Source organism: Aedes albopictus, chromosome 1 (genome assembly GCF_035046485.1).
Source record: "Aedes albopictus strain Foshan chromosome 1, AalbF5, whole genome shotgun sequence".
NCBI classification, from domain to species: Eukaryota; Metazoa; Arthropoda; class Insecta; order Diptera; family Culicidae; genus Aedes; species Aedes albopictus.
Window position 1 is genome coordinate 225800926 of NC_085136.1, and position 20200 is coordinate 225821125.

Here is a 20200-nt window from a genome sequence, read left to right on the forward strand (position 1 = left end):
AGTTGCATAATGAGCCAGTTCGGGAAAATTGGCCATTATGATACCAAAATGAGTTATACAAAATGTAAATTATGATACTGAATTGCATAAAATAGTATTTCACGTTTTTAAAGCGGAAACGCATTAAATACTGATGAAAATAACGATTATTCACAGTTGCCCCAAGCCAACTATGAGCGATCATCGGTAAGTGTTACACTTAGCGATGCCCGCTCATCGCCGCAGCTTGTTTATATCGGAGTGTTGAAGTCAATGAACATCCCTAGCAGCTGGACTCATCAACGACAACTGTCTGTGTCGCAACAATGACGTCATTATCAGCATCCATCTATAACTAATTGTCTATTGTCAGTAGTCATTCGTCTCGTCATGTTAGTCTTGTAGTCAGTACAATGTAGCTTTAAGGTGAAACGGGACGCCGTGTTATTTTTCCTATCTTGCCTCTCTTTCTAACAATTTGCCTCGCGATTTTGAAGATGGTAATCTCGAGTTCTATCGCACTGAAGATGCTGAAAAACAATCAGCATATGCACTGCAAGTGAGCATACACAGTGATAGGTTTTTGTTGCAAAATATGAAGTAGAATCTGAGATTACCATCTTAGTAGCAACAGAGCAATGGCGGATATTTCCCCGACCGTCCCGTCCGCCCTTAATAAATGTTACTTTTTTATTCGTTTTATTGTTTGTATAACTCGCGTTTAAATGTTCTCGACCACCCGAAAACGCGGAATACAACAGTGGCGACGAGGATTTTGGAAATCTCGGTAAATTTATGAAGCATTTACCGAGATGCGTGCAGTGCTCTAAAGGAGAAAAATAATCCATACCATGATCAATCGCCCCGGGTCGAACCATATGCATGCAGTGCCAGCAGCTAAAGATGGTCCCCACTCAGCAAGACTAACTCAGCTTTCGCAGGGGCAGCATTCGCAACATGCAGATCATGCATCGCAAGCAAATCCATTTTTCTCCTATCAGTCATTCCAAAATCACTGTTCATCGTATGAGCATCAAGCACCCCAGTACGGTGCCCCTGTGGTACATGTCTACCATCAGACGGAACAGCTACCCGTCAAGGTGTCACGAGATCTCGTACGCGATGGACCAAGCACTATTGAATTATCACAAGCACAATGGATACCGTCATGCACCACACAGTCGATGTCTTCAGTAGACGCAAACATGCCGCTCGATCCAAAAATTCAACAACACAACGAGACAATGAATAGTATATTGTTGTCTCTACAGCAGCGGCAGTGCCTCATCGATCAACTGATGGCGAAATATTTGGCGTCTCGCGATATTCAGTCACTCGCAGTTGGTAGCTACACACCGTTCAGCCAAACGGGCCCGCCTGTAGTACCAGTGACACAATCATCCATAGAAGATTCCTCTCATGAGTCTGTACATAAGAGCTGCATTTCCAACTACAGCAGGGAGGGAGAAGCTTCAACCAAACCAGAGCAGATCGATTCGAGCGATCCGGCGGAGATCAACCATAATTTCTTATTTGATGTCAAACGGCAATCTTCTTCTGCATACAGATTAGACTGTTTCATCAAACCACAACAAATGCAGCTGCAAGTGAAACAATCGCAAAATCCGTTGAAAATAAAGTGTTTAATTCATCTAATCGACCGAAACGGATTTCCAATGCAACGAAAAAGACATAGCATCATCAATGTTATTTTAACTCGTGCACATGTGACCATGTACATAATCTTGAAAGGCCATCACAAATGTCACCGTCAAGGATGTGCAATCATTTGGCCTAGAACAACCGCTACTCGTCCCAAGCTTTTCGTCTGGATTTTACTATGCTTTCTGTTACAGAGCATCTGTGTTTTTCGCAGGCACGAAAAACACCAGGATAGTTCTGATACCACTCAACAAATTAGAGGGGGAGATGTTGAAGTCAATGAACATCCCTAGCAGCTGGACTCATCAACGACAACTGTCTGTGTCGCAACAATGACGTCATTATCAGCATCCATCTATAACTAATTGTCTATTGTCAGTAGTCATTCGTCTCGTCATGTTAGTCTTGTAGTCAGTACAATGTAGCTTTAATAAATGTTACTTTTTTATTCGTTTTATTGTTTGTATAACTCGCGTTTAAATGTTCTCGACCACCCGAAAACGCGGAATACAACACGGAGTATCCTCTTTGTGTTCCTTCGTGAACCATGCGACTCGACGAGAGAACATACACCGCTTGGTAATTGAAACAGAACCAACAGAAGGGAAGAAAAACTGCCGAGTGGTTCACTGATCACTTTTTCGTCCAAACACTGGATACATTGATGATCACTGTAAAGCGACATAGGGTATCGCGCCACTTGGGCGGTGGCTTCTATATTCGTCTGTTTTCCACTATATCTCAGTCAATTTTGAACCAATTGACTTGAAATGTTGTACACGGGTAGATACTATGCCTATCTTACCACATTCCAAAAGTTGTGTCAATTGGTTCAAATTTGACTAAGTAATAGTGGAAAACAGACGAATATAGAAGCCACCGCCCAAGTGGCGCGATTCCCTAGTTCGCTACTGTGCTGTAAAAGTTTTTTTTTGTAATTGCGTTGCATATTCCTGTACTTTTCACTCGCGGTAAGGGCAATATAACGGCCTACTTTTCTTCACTAAAACAAAAGTGCCGAAAAGTACTACTTTTCAGCACTCTTAAGAGTGCTGAAAAGTAGTACTTTTCGGCACTTTTGCCAGCGCACACTTTTCCCCAACTACTACCACTTCCGTTGATACAGCTGCTGCTTCTATATCCACTGAGCAGCTCGAGTTCGAATCAGGATGATTTAGATTCTGATTCGGACTGCAGATCAGGTGTAGAGGCTGTAGCTGGAACTGCTTTCGCTCTTGCCTATGCTGCTGCATGACGACGACGGGAACTTGAAAATTAGTGACACCCAGCCTACCATAGCCTACCTGATCGAACAAAAATACAACGCAGGCGTGCTTGGAGGCGCGCACGTGGTTTCTCTTGTTACATGTTTGTGTTACAAGAAGAGATTAAACTTAACGGTTTTTTTTTGCAATAGGAAGCAATCAGTGAAGTACTAGATTGAAAGTAGTGAGCTGGATTTTTGTATGGTGAGATGATCAGTTTTCCGTTTCTGCAATGAAATGGTGCAAACAGCGTGGGTTATATGATTTCTTGCCTAATTTGATGCTGTTTGAACAAAAGTTTGGGTAACTGTGTTGTTGAAGTTGCAAGAAATAAATAATACAACAACTCAGTTACCCAAACTTTTGCTCAAACAGCATCAAATTAGGCAAGAAATCATATAACCCAAGCTGTTTGCACCATTTCATTGCAGAAACGGAGAACTGATCATCTCACCATACAAAAATCCAGCTCACTACTTTCAATCTAGTACTTCACTGATTGCTTCCTATTACAAAAAACTTTGTATGCAACTCGTTGCAAAACTCGATTTTTTCAGCACTCGTCGTATTTATCCAACTCGGCAAGCCTCGTTGGATAAATGTACGACTCGTGCTTAAAAAAAACTATCATTTTGCAACTTGTTGCATAAATAACTATTTTCATTTCTAGTTCTATAGGCGAAAAGTTTTTTCATTTCTAGTTCTATAGGCGATGGCTATGAACAGACGTTTATACATGAGAAAAGAGTATAGACAACATAGATAGAGAGATACAAAGATAGGGACGACCCAAGGATTGACACAAGGACCTTCAGCATATGGAACCAGAAGCGGTAGCCACTAGACTAGAACACCAAGCTCATCTTACTGCTTCAATCTAAGGTCACAAACAAGACACACTTCCTCTGCGATCTGAATACTTGATTTCAATCGATCCAGCGTTCAGCCTAATTAGTTTCGCCGGAAAACCGTATTCTGATGTCATCTGGCTAAACTCATTTGTTATCACTGAATAGTACCTGCTTTAATATCAATTAACAGATTGTGAAAAAATACTCTGCTTTAATAATCAATTAAAGTACTCTGCTTTAATATCAATTAACAGATTGTGAAAAAATATCTACAATGCACCAGTAACTTGAAATTTGAACTTTTTGAATTATAGATCAATAAATGATCTTCGTTGTCTATGGTCCTTCGTTCCATTTGAAGTGAATGGCCAAATATTTTATCAATATTAAATCATACAGAAACATTGAAATTGAAAAAAATAAACAAAAACGAGACTTGATGGGGCAAACTTTTTGAGTGTTAAAAACTTTCTTTTAAAATGAGTGGTGATTTTCTGTCCGATCTATTTTAAGATTCTTGAAGGAAACGCTTGGCCAACTCCTGTCTTCATTTTGGTGGATTTTTCTCGATGCAAGCTTAATGTTTAATTGTTAGATTCCACATTTTGACATGACTCGCAAACTCATGGTTTAACTTTTGTTAATTGATATGATATTTTCGGTATGCTTCAGCTACAGAAACCCGTTGTGCATTTTCGCTTTGCTGAAATAATTTATTACATTCTCATAATATATCGGTTCTTCGTTTCCTGTCACTGTTTTTTTCTGTCTCTGTTTTGTGTTGCATATAATTATAGATTTGTAATTGCTGTTTGTTTAGTGTTTCATCTTTCGCCGTACGGTACACATATCCACTGTATCTCACTTTTAGTTTTTGGTTCATGTTGCTTCTGTGCTTCATTGTCGACGTTTATCATTATCTCTCATTTCGGGCTGTTTCGTGTTTGCTATCGCACTATTAAAATAGGCATATCAGGTTAAGGTTTTAGTATTAGGTTAGGTAATGGTAGGTGTATCTTACGACCCATTCGGGCGTTTGTTCCGATAAGATTGGATTCTAATCAACAATATCAAGAAACTGCCTTTATGTTGTGTGTTCGACTAACTCTTATGCTTCAACAGTTAAATTTTTGTAGGGTAGGTAGTTAAATTTAATTTCATTTTTTTTTTAATCCATATGAATCAATCAAAAAAGGGCAAGCCAATCATCTATTTCTGATTTTTTATAGAGGATAAAAAATTTGCAAAATTGTCTATAATACTAGAAAGTTTTATGTGATTTTGATCGTTCTTTTTGTTCATAAAAGCCTCACAGTTTTCGTCGGTTCATGGATCTTGGTATATCTGTACCTAATTATAGACGCGTACAATGGTTTGTCCCTTATCTTCGATTGAGCTTGATTCGAATTTACTATCAACCAATTTAAATATTGAGAACAAGCGTTTTACCAGTGTTTCGCATGACAATTGATTTTTTTTTCTGCCTAGCAAGCAGCAACAACGACAATTAGACTTTTGTGGTTATTGTGTATAAATATCTCTTCTGTGATTTTTTTGTCTAATTTCTACTATGTACCATCACTGTGTGATACTAATAGAGGAGACAAATGATAAACGCATTAGGTGTTATAAATTACTATAATGTATGTACAATTACAAAACTAAAATGGAAAATAGTTATGACGAAGAAAAACAAATGCAATTAACAAAACAACTAACACCACGGATAGGTGCATTAAAGACTATAATAACGAATATGTTTCTGCCACTAAATTTAAACACTATTGGTTCACACGCGGGCTTAGCATGCCCGGCTGAACTCACTAATGAAGAAGACTAGATAAGGGAAAGACAGAGATGTGAGTGTGAAGAGGGTTATGATGTAATATAAAAAGAACGCGGATAAGTAGTGCTTCTGTCATATGCTTTGTCATAGGAAAGAGTGAGTTTATACAGTTTTCCAATCGACCGATGTTCGCCAGATAATAGCCATTTTATTGCCTCCGATTAGCAATGCCGTCGACTTTGTTTGCAGACGATAAGTGAATGATTTTTTTGTAGTTGATTGGTACTAATGTTCGCAGCCCTATTGAATTACACACACGACATTCGCCAGAATGAATTTTATGAAGTCTCTGACAACTCAGATTTTGCTGCACAATTACCTTAATGGTTATAACAAATTAAAGTTTACGAACTTTCACTCATTTCGAAATTCTACATAAGAATCTTGACCTGACTTCAATACTGAAAGTATTTCACGAATTTTTAAAGATTCGATTGATGGTTTCGAATCTCAAAAGATTTTTTAACTGTTTTATCACGTTTTATTGTTTGGAAAATCGTATCAGATTTTCCTGAAATTGAACCAGAAAACTCAATTTGTTTGAAGTTCTGTCGAAATTTCAAAAACATTATTGAAACATATAAAATTCTACAGATATACAGAGCTGATCTGAATCTATCTTTGATTTTCCTACTACATAATGTATCTTCTTTTAGCTTCTTTCGTATGATTCATATACGGCCTTGAACTGCAAATATGTTAAATCTGTAATCATAAAAATGAGGCATTGGGAGATGGGAAAACTTCGGAAGTTCTCAAGACATGAAAAATACGATGCGTGTCATGAGACTTTATCAAAATAATTTGCACGACTGGCTAAAAAAACTGTTTTGCATTATAAGGTTAGAAAATCAATAGTAGATCTTATTGCGATTACTCATCATTATTGGACAATTTGACTTGGAGTTGTTTTTCAAGATTCTATAACATTCCCCAGAAAACCATTCCCCAGAAAACCAATCCCCAGAAAACCAATCCCCAGAATTCCATTCCCCAGAAAACCATTTCCCAGAAACCCATTCCCCAGAATGTACCATTCCCCAGAAATCCATTCCCCAGAATGTACCATTCCCCAGAAAACCATTTCCCAGAAACCCATTCCCCAGAATGTACCATTCCCCAGAATGTACCATTCTCCAGAAAAAAAATAAAACTATTGCTTTAATTCTGAATGGTTTATATTAATAGCTAAAAATCAAATATTTATTCGTAAAAAATCACCGGAAGAAACATCCTGCCAAAAATTCTTATTTGACAAGAAAAACTTCGGAAATAAGCATGATTTGCCTTTACAATTTAGGCTATTGGTATAATTATTGGCATCGCAACTGCTTACTTTTTCAACATACACTTTTCCTTCTTTTCTGCATAGGCTGTTCTTTCGAATTGTACTTTTCAGTAAATTATCGGCATCAAAACTTCTTACATTTTCTACGTACCTAGTTTTTTTCCTTCTTTTCTGCATAGGCTATTCTTTCAAGTTACACTATTCAGGTAATAATCGGCACCACAAGCACAGGTGTTTAGAAATTTCGAAAAAAATATGAAATAAATATAATTTTAACATCGGTGGAGGCTGTAATGCCCATAATTTCCCGAAAAGTGCAATTAGAAAGAACAGCCTATGCAAAAAAGAAGGGTGAATCTATGTTAAAAAAGTAAGCAGTTGCAATGCCGATAATTTCTTGAAAAGTGCAACTGGAAAGAACAGCCTATGCAAAAGAAGGGAAAATTTTTGATAAACATATAAGCAGTTGTAATGCCAACAATTCTTATAACGACTCAAACATTTTTTTTTAACGAAGAAGGAAACGTAACACTCTGATAATTGCTATCGTACATCGATTTAACGGTTGATTTGAAAATTTGAGAGTTGACCAACTGCCAATTCGCGGCGCTCGCATAGTTTTTGTTTGAGTTTGACGTTTGCTCACTACTGCCACCTAGTTGATGATTGGCCAAATTCAGTCCTTTTAGAATTAAGCGAACCTATTTCCGAGACTAAAATTTAAATCGAAAAATGTTCGAAGTGTTACGTCTGTTTGTCTGTGGTGACATTGTTTTCCTTGCGGCATTCAAAAACCCAACACTGTTCCTTTTTTTTTAAACAAGCTTTTTTTTAGAATTTAGGCAATTGGTACAATTATTGGAATTCTTTGCTGCATAGGCTGTTCTTTCGAATTGCACTTTTCAGGAAATTATCGGCATCACAACTGCTTACTTTTTCATCATAGATTTTTCCTTCTTTTCTACATAGGCTGTTTTTTTTGAGTTACAATGTTTAGGCTTTACAATCGGCACCACAAGCACAGGTGTTTAGAAATTTAAAAAAAATATATAATAAATATGTATAACAGCAATTTAACACCGGTGGTTGTAATAATGCCCATAATTTCCTCAAAAGTGCAATTCGAAAGAACAGCCTATGTAGAAAAGGAGGGAGAATCTATGTTGAAAATGTAAGCAGTTATAATTTAAAAAAAAAATACTAATTGCCTTAATTTTAAAAAGAATATTGTTTAAAAAGAAGGAACATTGTTGGGTTTTTGAATGCCAAAAGCATAGGCGCCAACTTGTGACGTAGTTGGGGGGGCGAAGCTCTCCAAAATTGGAAAAAATGCATCTTTTTTCAGCTCAATGCACTAGTTTTTACGTAAATATGCCGAAACTAGATGAACTGCGTCAAAATATTCCGTATTTGATTGGTTTTGAGAGGCCTCGCCCCCCCAACTACGTCACAAGTTGGCGCGTATGGCCAAAAGGAAAACAATGATACTTTTTCCCTTCTTCATTAAAAATATTTAGAATTGTTGGCATTAAAACTGCTTATATGTTCACTTTTTCTATTCCATTCCATAGTATTGGAATAATGATGAAAGCCCTTCTCATACCGCATGAATGAAGAGCCTTTGAAGCGAATATTTAGGATCATAGGAACAGCCATTGGGATGGATCCCTCCAACCGTTTGCAAAGAAAAGCGTGGTCAGTTGAGTATTTAGTATCTTGTACGCTGAACCACATCAGAAGAATATGCGTTTTCTCTGTAAATTTTGCACATCACTTTTAAAACGTTATTCATCGTAAAACAAGTGCTGCACAATTTTCACAAATCTGTCAAAAACAAAACATTTTATAGCAACGCAACTGGAATGATAATACAATGGTAATTAAACGTTTGAACCATTTTAGAATATTTTTATGGATATGTATGTATGTATACATTTTTACCTTAATTTGTTACATATACCGTATAAGAAATAGATATTTGCTCGTAATAACACTATAATGTTAAAATCCTTGCATATAATACTTATGACACACATGTGATACAAGAATCACTGTACAATTGCGCTTGAAATGAGTGCCATACTGAAAATTCTCTCAGTTCAAGTCAGTCTTGTTAGAATTTTCTTGACACTGTGTACCGTTGTACAGGAATCATACTCGTATCACATGTCTGTCCGGGGTATAACATATCATTATGATCAACATTTTACTGTTTGTGTATCGAATTAAACTTTTTAGCAGAGTATATTAAGCTTTTCTGGGGAATGGTACATTCTGGGGAATGGATTTCTGGGGAATGGTGCATTCTGGGGAATGTATTTCTGGGGAATGGATTTCTGGGAAATGGTACATTCTGGGGAATGGTACATTCTGGAAAATGGTTTTCTGGGGAATGGAATTCTGGGGATTGGTATTCTGGGGAAGGGTTTTCTGGGGAATGTTATAGACTCGTTTTTCAATTTTACTGTACAAACCATGTTATTGCTTTTGTGCAGCTAAATAATCCAGAAATAGATACTTTGAGAATTGCGATTAACTCAATTTTGATCAAAATGCAGATGTAAATAATTACTTGTGATTCAAGGCAGTATATTTCTGACAGAATATCGTTTGTATACTGAGGGTCTGTCCCAATTGGCGAATTAAAAATAATTTTTACTCAAATTTGACAGTTCAACACCTAAACTTGACAGTTCTCTCTCTCTCTTCTTGGCGTAACGTCCTCATTGGGACAAAGCCTGCTTCTCAGCTTAGTGTTCTATGAGCACTTCCACAGTTATTAACTGAGAGCTTCCTCTGCCAATGACCATTTTGCATGCGTATATCGTGTGGCAGGCACGAAGATACTCTATGCCCAAGGAAGTCAAGGAAATTTCCTTTACGAAAAGATCCTGGACCGACCGGGAATCGAACCCGTCACCCTCAGCATGGTCATGCTGAATACCCGTGCGTTTACCGCCTCGGCTATATGGGCCCTGTAAACTTGACAGTTCTCCTAAGGAAATAATTATCGCACTGTCAAGTTTAAGTGAAAATTAATTTTAATTCTCCAATTGGAACAGACCCTGAAGGTTTGATCAAGAAAATTTGCATAAAAATGTGAAACACAGTTGAATCCGAATCCGCTATACCACCCACTTTACTACAGAAAATTAGTAAAGAAAGTAACGGTAATTTTCGTTGCGAAAAAAATATCCATAATGAACAATACAATAAAAATACGTTTGTCACTGAAATCAAAATAAAAAAAAATCAATTTTATTGAATGACGCCTGCTTTACGATAATGATATGACCCTGTAAATGGGATTGCATTCGAATTAGTTGGACATTTTTTGCTGTGTTTTTAAGTTGCTAACAATTACAATTTATAGAGCGCAAAAGTGGCATAAAACAGGAACAACAAATGTGTAAATATATATATGGTTTACCTCTGCTTTTGGAATTCATAATATAAGTCTATGTAATAAGCATATGTACACTACAGTTTCACGATTGCATATTTCATTCTTGGAAAAAAAATATATCTATTCGAATGCTATACAATCACACACGAAGTGGCTCACATTGGCTTCTAAGGTTCAATTCACATTGTGCCAAATTCCACGTTTTGTGATGTAACAATGTGAATCTAATCTTATCAAGTATAGGCTTCTTCAACTTTGTTTAGGCTGTCCACATCCTGCGCCCAATTGTTCCATCGGAGGTGTGCAATTTTTGTCTGTGCACTGTTCTACGCTGGTTGGTGATAAACTACACACAGTGTTGCTCAAGTGGTGTGATGAACATTACGTGAGTGCAATCACTCAGCGATCACTAGCGTCGTGTAAAGTGATGGTGAATTAAAGTGGTACCTGCTAGGTATGCTCTTCGTTAAACATCTTGATGTAATGCTTCCAGTGTGTAGTACCTCTTCCCTCATTGACAGATTCCATTAGCTGCGTTATTCATGCTTTGCAATATTGTCGATCGTGAATACATTGGCGCTGTAATGAGAGCGTAAAAATAAATAATATATAATTATTGTGCGATATTATCAAGGATATTATGAAACAATTTTTTTCCATGTTTTACAACAAATACTTTAAAACATAAGCTTGCTAATTCAGTATTTGCTTCCAATATATTTTTCAATATTGGTTTAGGTCCCGAGCCACGGGTTAAAAATCTCGTTAAAATAATAAAACCCTGTTTTAATCCACCTATGATGAACCGGAGCCTTCCTCAAAAGCATTGTTGTGTTTTTCGAATCTAACGAGTGTATTTTGTGTGTTTGTGCATTTTGGATATTCTTGAAAACACCAGCTTGAAAGTTTACGGTATAAAGAAAATAGTAGTCTAAAAATATCATGTCATTGCTTATAAATACAGTAATTGTTAAATCAATATGGTTGTCCGACATTTCGCGGTAAACCATTTCGCGGCGACCCATTTCGCGGTGAGCCATTTCGCGGTGTGTACAATTTCGCGGTTTACGGTTTCGCGGTGTGTACTGTTTCGCGGTATGACATTTCGCGGTATATACCATTTCGCGGTTTACCGTTTTGCGGTTTTCCTTTCGGCGGTGTGTTTTTGTTTTTAAAAAATTTGATTATTTTTGAAGCTTTCTTAGAGAACTCGTACGTTATTTATCAGAACTTTTCATATTTGCCTTTACACAAATGGATACACAAACAAGGCCGCAGAAGGGTTAATTTACTTTATCAAATATTTACTATTGTTCGTCATTTTCCGGAAACCCATTTCTCGAAATGCCGAATTTCACGGAAATTCATATCTCGAAAAATACTTTACAGTTTTAAATCTATCGTGTTGCAATAGCATAATGATAGATAATTATATCCATATATTTATGTAATACACATTTGGCTGAATTTTGAATTTAAAAAACATTTTATGATTTTTCCCATGATTTTACAAATAGTATATTCTTCCTTCTTATTAAATAGGCTGTTCTTTAGAGCTATCTTTTCGAAACCATTGGTGGCACAAATCAATCTAATAATGTTTTATCGGGTATTTTGCCTTCTTTCAAACATAGGCTGTTCTTTCTAGTTATAGGGTGGGCGGGGCAAGATGGGTCACCTAAGGATGGATCATCATAACTTTGTAAATACAAATCGTACTGGTTTGTATTCGTCCGCTACTCTTTAATACACTAGTTAGCTATGCTAAAAGTCGATAGAAAGTTTATTAAATACAAAATATGCTGTTAAACAAGCAGTTTTAAAAAGTGATCGATTTGGCGCCGTGAAAAAAGTGCGGGGCAAGATGAGTCACTTTTTAAGCAATTCACATTTTCTTAACAAAAAACGTCAAAATATAAGATTTGTTTCGCATTCATATATGCTCCATATCCATACTGAGTAAACAAGAGCTACTAGTAAACATTTTATAAATTTATTTGGAATATAAAAAACTTTACGATTTGAGTGGTCCTAAGGCACCTTGAAAATCGATGTTTTCACTAAAAAAATATCATAATTTTGTGTTATAATTTTGAGCGTTCATTCCGCTTGATTGAAGTCATTTATGAGATAGTCTTGTAATAAAAAATAAATAACTTTTGAATGCTCCAAAAATACGATCAGAATTGAAGGTGACCCATCTTGCCCCGCGACCGTTTATATGGAGATTATATGGAATGTATCGCATAAGAAAAATGGCTAAAAACCATTTTATTTTTTATTTCCAATGAGAGTGAATAATTTTTCAATCGATGCCCTAAACTTTTGTATATTTATGCTGGTCATCTAACAAAATTATTAATATAATCAAAACATGAGTAATGCGTCCGAAAATGGCACTGACCCATCTTGCCCCGCGACCCATCTTGCCCCGCCCCACCCTACTGGTCAAATAGTTGTTGGCATTAGGCTACTAATATTTTCATGGTATATTTCCCTTCTTTAACACATAGGCCGTTCTCTCAAACTACAATTATAAAAAGTTAATTGACATCATTCAAGCTGTTAAATCACCGAATAATTTATCTTCTTTCAAACACAGCACGGAGAAAAATCGGTGTAGTTTGAAAAATCTAACACTTTTGTTGAATTTCAAACGAAATTAAGTTTTGTTGCAATAAACCAAAAAATGTCGTTTGAAACAAATGGGTGAGTTGGTTGGTTCTTACCTTCGGAAACTCTATTATTGGTAAATATTGTTTGGGTACAGCAGACGTTCTATATTCCATGCTTGTTGGTTTATTTGTTATGATAAATAAAAAGAGAGATATGGGTTTAGATTCCAATATTTCTATGTGGGTTTAGATTCGTTATGAATTCTGAAATGTATGTCCTTAGTGGGTAAAAACGGCTAAATGGAACGTACCAGCAAGGGGACTATCCAATCCAGTGGTTCTCAACAGTACCGCGAAATGGTATCGACCGCGAAATTATTAACCGCGAAATGGTCCAAACCACGAAATGACGTACCGCAAAATGGTACAAACAGCGAAATGTAATACCGCCAAATGGGACACCGCGAAATGGGTTACCGCGAAGTGATTTACCGCGAAATGTTATACAATCATCAATATTCGTTATCTATAAAAATTTGCTTAATATGTTGTTTTTGCTCAAATGACAAAAAAAAACTCATAAGGTTGATGTTCTATAGAACATCCAACTACTGAAATGAACTCCTAGGAACTTGGAAGTTCCAACACAGTTCCGAGTAGCATCTTAAGCAGGTTTCAAGCTGTTTAAAAGGCTAACAATGTGTTACGACCTGGAGTTCGGAGTGGCCGGGAAACATAACTCCCAGGTGTAGCGAGTAACAAATACATTAAAACGTAACTTTATTTACATAAAATAAACATCACAAAAACGACACGTTATTACACGGCGGTTACAAAACTTCTAAATGAATCTAGTTTCTAAGGTAGGCAGTATGACGTTTGCCGAGACAGCTAGTCATTGATACAATGAGTCATTTTACAAAGCAACAACAGTGTTGATGATGATATTGATTTTCACGGGTTAAGACGCCACCTTCTGTCAAATTTTCATTGACCAATCCAAATTCCTGTGTGGTAGTGGTTTGTGTTCAGATTTCCCGTGTTAATCAATCTGTAAGAACTTTGTAAACATCTTTTGTTATCACGTATATGGATAGGCTTGCATTAGGTTTCGTGAGACAGTTTCTGGACAACTCAATTCATAAATTCGGCTCGTAAATGGACTATTACATATTTTTTTTCTGGGTACTCTGCCTGCTTTCAGTTCAACCTGACTGAACAAAAACATTACGATATAGTTTAAAGTTCGGTGTGGCTGAATGTGTTTCTTTGTTTTAGATAAAATATGTCAGATTGGGAATAAATTCGTTTTGACGATTCCTACCCGTCTATCAAGTTGAAATCTATATCACTCACACCCTTTTACTGTAATACGAATGTAAAATAAATTAGACTTGAGTCTATTCTGAATTCACAAGCTTGAAGGTTGATGTTAATCATATTCTCATCACATACTTGTAGCATATCTTAAAGATTGCGTCTTATGATTCCGCACTATAATCCGTTTAGCTTAGATCGTTTAATCGCGTATCAAACGCTAGACTTAAAAAAAGACGACTTGAAAATCGATGTTTTCAGTAAAAAATTATCATAATTTTATGTTTTAATTTTGAGCGTTCATTCTGCTTGATTTAAGGACAGACTTGTTAGAATCCCAAAATGGCTGCCACAATGGCCGACTTTGGCACCTACTCACGATTTTGAGGGCACAAATCTCTTCGTAAACAAAACCAGTGCACCTGAGCTTTTGATTTTAAGCTTATTACAAGTGAGCAAGAACAGAATAATGAAATACATTGTTGTTTGAAGCTTGCTTCTTGAGATTTGTGCGTCCGAAGTTTCGATGCAATGTTGAAGCGGGATTTCATGACGTTTGTCCTTAAGTCATTTATGAGATAGCCTTGTAATAAAAAATAAATAACTTTTGAATGCTCCAAAATTACCTTCAAAATTGAAGATGACCCATCTTGCTCCGCGGCCGTTTATATGGAGATTATGTGGAATGTATCGCATAAGACAAATGGCTAAAAACCATTTTATTTTTATTTCCAATGAGAGTGAATAACTTTTCAATCAATGCCCCAAACTTTTGTATATTTATGCTGGTCATCTAACAAAATTATTAACATAAACAAAACATGAGTAATGCTCCCAAAAATGACACTGACCCATCTTGCCCCGCCCCACCCTATTTTTTCACAAGTCATCCCCAAAGGTGAATGATACAAGTAGTCATCAACGAAATTCAGCGCCTCATGTGAAAATCTCTTTTTGGTTTCATATGTTACATACGGTGTTTGGTAAAGTTAGGCTTGATTTGAGGGTTTACGGTAAAATTTACGAGTTAAGGTACACCGGAACAAGTTGAAACGGTTGGGGTAAGAAGGTAAGATGAAACTGCGGGTTAACATGATGTTATTTAATGATAGTAAATAAACAGTTTGAATGCCATAACACATAGTTTTGGATTCAAGTAACCTTTTGTGAGGGACACTTTTTCAAATTGTATTGAAATCTATTTCAAAACTTCGCGTTTCATCTTTCTCCGCCCGTTTCAACTTGCCCCGGTCAAGTGGAAAATCTGACAGAAAATGCGCGAAAACGTTGTAACGTCACGGTATATTGCAGACTACATCTCAAATTGGACTATCACACTGTTTTTGGTACGCCTAAAAAGTGTGATAAAAGTGCACATTTGCCTCGGATCGTCTTGACGTCTTCGGTGCACTTATTCCTCCATTTATAAGGAATAAGTGCACCGAAGACCTCAATTCGATCCGACGTATCCCTGCGCTGTAATCACACTTTGAAAGTGTGTGCACACTATTGTGTCAGTCCAATTTGGGGTGCAGTTAGCAATAATGTGCCTGTAGTAACATTCATCTTCTTGTATTTTATAGTTTTTACTATTTAACAACATAATTAAGAAAAAAAAACAATTAACTGATAAATGAAAACAGTTACTCACCTACAACAAGAAAACAGACGACTACCCGATCATAGCTTGCCAGCAGCTTCCTCGGTGTCATCGGTCTCCTGCTCCTATGCACTCCGACCCCCGTACAGATTCAGCACCGTTTTCTTGATGCGTTTAATGTCGCGCGCATTGGTTCGGCAGCATCCCCCGACGAACTTGGCTCCCAGCTCGATCCACTGCGGCACGAACGTCTCCAGCGGAATGCACTCTTCCTGCCCGGTCCACGAACCGGCATTCCAGATTTCGCCCGAGTTGGGATACACTATCAGCGGAATCTTGTCCTCGTCGGGCCTTCGCTCGTTAACTGTCTTCAGCAGTTGAATGGCGTACTGAGGGTGGACACAGTTCACTCCCACCGCCAGCAGATTAGGATTCTTCAGGGCCCGTGCCTTGCTCCACAATCCGATGGCCGTTTCAGCGAAACTTTCACCGTGTGCCAGAGTGGCCCCATCTTTGCACTGGAATGAAATCCAAAATCGAACTGTCGGGTGCTCGGCGGTCATCAGCTCCAGCAAGGCATCCGCTTCCACCCGACAGGGAATGGTTTCGATGGCCAATGCGTCGACCCCAGCCTCAATGACAGCGTTGATTCGCTGCCGATGCCAATTTTGAATCCGGGCGAAAGGGACCGTGTCGGCATAGCTTCCGGTATACTCGGAACCATCGTGCAAATGCGCTCCGTAGGGGCCGATCGATCCTACTACCCATGGGATTTTGTGGGATTTGTTGTCACGTTTTTCTTCGAGGTATTGGGTCCGGGCCAATTTGGCCAGTTCTACCGTGGATTTAATCAGCCTCAGACTATCCTCCTCGCTAAGGTCGAGGAAATCCATGAAACCTTCAATGGAGGCCTGATAGGTGTTGGTGAGAATACAGTCCGCTCCGGCCCGCAGGAAGTCCAGGTGGGTGGCCAGTACGGCGCCACGGTTGGTGGCGTTGTAGCGGGAGCTCCAGAGAGGATCTTTATCGACGGCCTGACCAACGTGGGTGGCCAGTTGGGTGGAGAAACCGCCGTCGATGACGATTATCCTTTTGGAGCCCAGTTTGAGGGATCGATTCTTGTCTCGGACGGGTAGAGAGAAAGGAGCCGAACTGAATGGATCGTCCTCCGGAGTATCAGGGGGGATGTTCTCCGGGGAAAATTGGGCCTGGAGAGGATGAGTGGCAATCGGCTGGGTCATGATGGGTTGCACCTGAGGGAGTGAGGGATGCCGAGAGGTCGATTCCGGTGGAGTTTTCAGGCTGCCTTGGGAGCCTTGCTGTCGTATTTTGTCGAATTCTTCGCCGAAGATGTGGTCTTCTGTCATCTGACTAAAGGGGGTTGGATCGCCGAATGGGTTCCACGGTTGCTGCTGGGTGCCGGTTGGATTCAGCTGAGGATTTGAGGAGCGCGATTCAAAGGTGGCCGGAATGGAATGAAGGTTTTGCTCGGAACCGTTGTTTCCCAGTGCATTTGACGGCGGTTGGTAATTGTTGGACGATACGTCGTACGGTGCCAAGAACTGGGAGGTTTCTGTAGTGTAGGCTTTGTTAAATGCTGAAGTATCACTCATATTACGCCGGTGGCCAACTATGGTCTGTTTGGAAGGAAGCAGGGAGCCAGCCACGCTGGTTCCACTTCCAGTGCCGCCTTGTGGGGTTCCCGATTGGGATGAAGCCGGAGCGTGACTAGGTGACTGCAGAACGGATGAAGATGCTGAAGAGTCGCAGGTTGGAACGTTAGGTTCAGGATGGGAAGCGGCACCTTCTGGGAGAGAATCAACTTCTCGAAACGGGTCTGGATAAGTCGTTTGAAAAAGATTACTAGTTTGAATTTCCTGCGCCGGTGGCGGGGGAAAATTGGCGCTAAATTTGGCCACGAATGGCTCAGCTTGAGGAGGTGCCATAGCAGGACCTGTTTGTTGGTCGTGAGGAATTGACGGAGCTGCACCGGGAGTGGGTGACGAAAGAATATTTTTCGGAGAAGGGTTTAAAGGGAGCCCTAAGGAGAAGCTATTATTGGCCGAATTTTGGGAAGCCTTCGGTCTTTGACGAGGTGCAACAGATGTTCCACCTTCCAAAACTGATGCGACTGGTTGTTTTGATGGTTTTGCGTTGGCACCCATGGCTGATGGAATGCGTTTTGTTTCGCTTTCGTACGGAGGAACGATCAAGAATTCCAATCCAGGAACGGTCGATTTGGTTAGGTTCCGTACCGGATTGGTTTTTCCAGCAATTTTAAATGCTACTTCGCACACTTGATAGATGTTGGGGCGCTTTTCTATGTCCGGTTCTAACATGTATCGGATGAGTTGGTGGATTTCCTTGGAATATTTGGAGTTGTCGGGAATACTGAAGTGACCACTTTGGATAGCAAGTGCGCTTTCCCCGAAGGGTAGCGTAAAAAAGCATAGTTTGTAGAGCAGGCATCCGAGAGCCCAAATGTCCGCTTTTACGGTAATATCTTGTCCCGAGAAGAGATCGATCATTTCGGGCGCCCTGTATGAGAGCGTTGTGTATTTTTGAATTTCCTCTTCCACCAGCGTTCTCCCGTGGGTGTTGGGGTTCAATACACGGGCGGTCGCCGACCCAAAATCACATAACACAAAATTTCCGATGTCGTTTTGGAGGATGTTTTCCACTTTCAAATCTCGATGAATGATCGGAGTTTGACACTGATGCAACCGAGCGACGGCCTCTGCCACATCACAGAATATCTGGAGAACATCTTGCTCATTGAAACCATTCGGAATCCTTGCATTCATCAGCGTTAGTAAATTGGTCTTGCAATAAGGCATCAACAGCAGGATCTCGTGAACTCCATTTCCCTTGGGATTAATACTATGGTCAATGTATCCGATTATGTTCTTGTGGCCGCTAAGGTTGCTGGCTATCTTTATTTCCCGACTGCATACACCAAGGTCATGTTCGTTGTTTACGTACAGCCGCTTCAGCGCATACCTCTGGCCATTATGGCCCTTGACTAGAAAAACCACCGCAAATCCACCCTCCGCCAGTACTTCTTCCACTGTCACCACATTTTCCCTGCTCAGTTTGAATGTCTTTCCGACAAAACTATTCGTTTCCTTGCTTGGCGTTGCCTCATTCTTGTTTTCGAACTTGGAGATAAACTTTTTCATTGCTTCCCCCGTTTGTTTCCTGTCCGAATCACACAAAACGCCCTCCCCCAGGAAAGCTTCAATGTAACGTCACTAAAGGCAAATCTGGCTATGATTTATCCGTGCTGCTCCCGTTTCTATTTTATGTTCGCCTGTATGTTGAACTGTTTCTCTTTTTCCACCGTGTTTGTTTTCTTCCTTCCTCGGCCTTCTTTCTTTCCCAAACGCGAAAATATCCAACCTCCACCGCCTCCTCTCCTTCCGCGTTTTATACGTAGAGAACAGCACCCAGTTTTGCTTTAATTATTGGCCTCCTAAAGTGAGGTTAAGTTTTGTGAAATCCCATTTCGTATTTTAGTGATTGAGTCGTTTCAGATAAAATTCAATGTGGGATCGGGGTAGAAAAATTCATTTTATCGATAAATTTACCAAAAAACTAATGATTAAACTGATAGAGAACTGGTATTTCCCTTTCAAACTTCCAAATTTTCACGACATAACCTCAACTTTTAATCGCCAATTGCTACGCCACAACATTTTCCTTTTTTCACCCAAACGAATGATAATAGATAATTACGCAAAACTGCATTCACACTGATGTCGTCCACCGATATCCTCCGCGGATAAGAGGACCAAGGATGACTCACACTGCTCGGATGATAACCACTTTTTTTTCTGCTGTGCCCTTTTTCTTATCGGGGAACGAATTCGCTCGAGTTTCTTTTTTTCCTTAACGGATGGTAGGCACAAAGCAAACACAGAGAACTGCAGAGCAAAAATACTTTTTCACTTCCCGTCCAGCCGAAACGCGATGGGGTCTGTGTCCTGTTCGGACGCCTCGGAGGTCACGGATTTCTTCCGCACGGTGGCTCCGCACAGTTTATCCGTGAAAAAATATACCCGAGAAACTTGTGGATACACCACCGCGATAACGCGAACGTAAACGCAATCAATCACGATTCACGGCAGCAGAAAAAGCACACTGATGGGAACTGATGGAGGATTGGATGACTGACTGACTGATGGCTGGGAGCTGGAGATGGAAAAGTCGTCGTTGTGCGTGAAAATGTCATCACGCAAAATGTCAAGCTGCTAGAGATGTTCAAGATTAATTTGAACCTGAGATTTGAACAAGATTTGAACAAGCAAACACGCGGAAGATCGACCAATGCTTAACCCTTTTCCGCCCATGGGCACTGCACTGTTTTGATTC

At 39.3% G+C, this 20200-nt stretch overlaps 1 protein-coding gene across 1 annotated transcript; it reads right to left on the bottom strand.

Moving 5' to 3' along the window:
• Nucleotides 1-4449: 4449 nt before the first annotated feature.
• LOC109410077 (AP2-associated protein kinase 1) lies at nucleotides 4450-20067 on the bottom strand. The gene is made up of 2 exons (XM_029856866.2): nucleotides 15881-20067; nucleotides 4450-10876 (listed from the first exon to the last, which is right to left on the bottom strand). The coding sequence occupies exon 1, from the start codon at nucleotides 19006-19008 to the stop codon at nucleotides 15955-15957; it is 3054 nt and encodes a 1017-aa protein (XP_029712726.2). The 5' UTR covers nucleotides 19009-20067; the 3' UTR covers nucleotides 4450-10876; nucleotides 15881-15954.
• Between the last annotated feature and the right edge of the window lie 133 nt (nucleotides 20068-20200).

Coding starts and splice junctions, on each gene's coding strand:
- LOC109410077 (XM_029856866.2), bottom strand. CDS start 19,008: ATGAAAAAGTTTATCTCCAAGTTCGAAAACAAGAATGAGGCAACGCCA.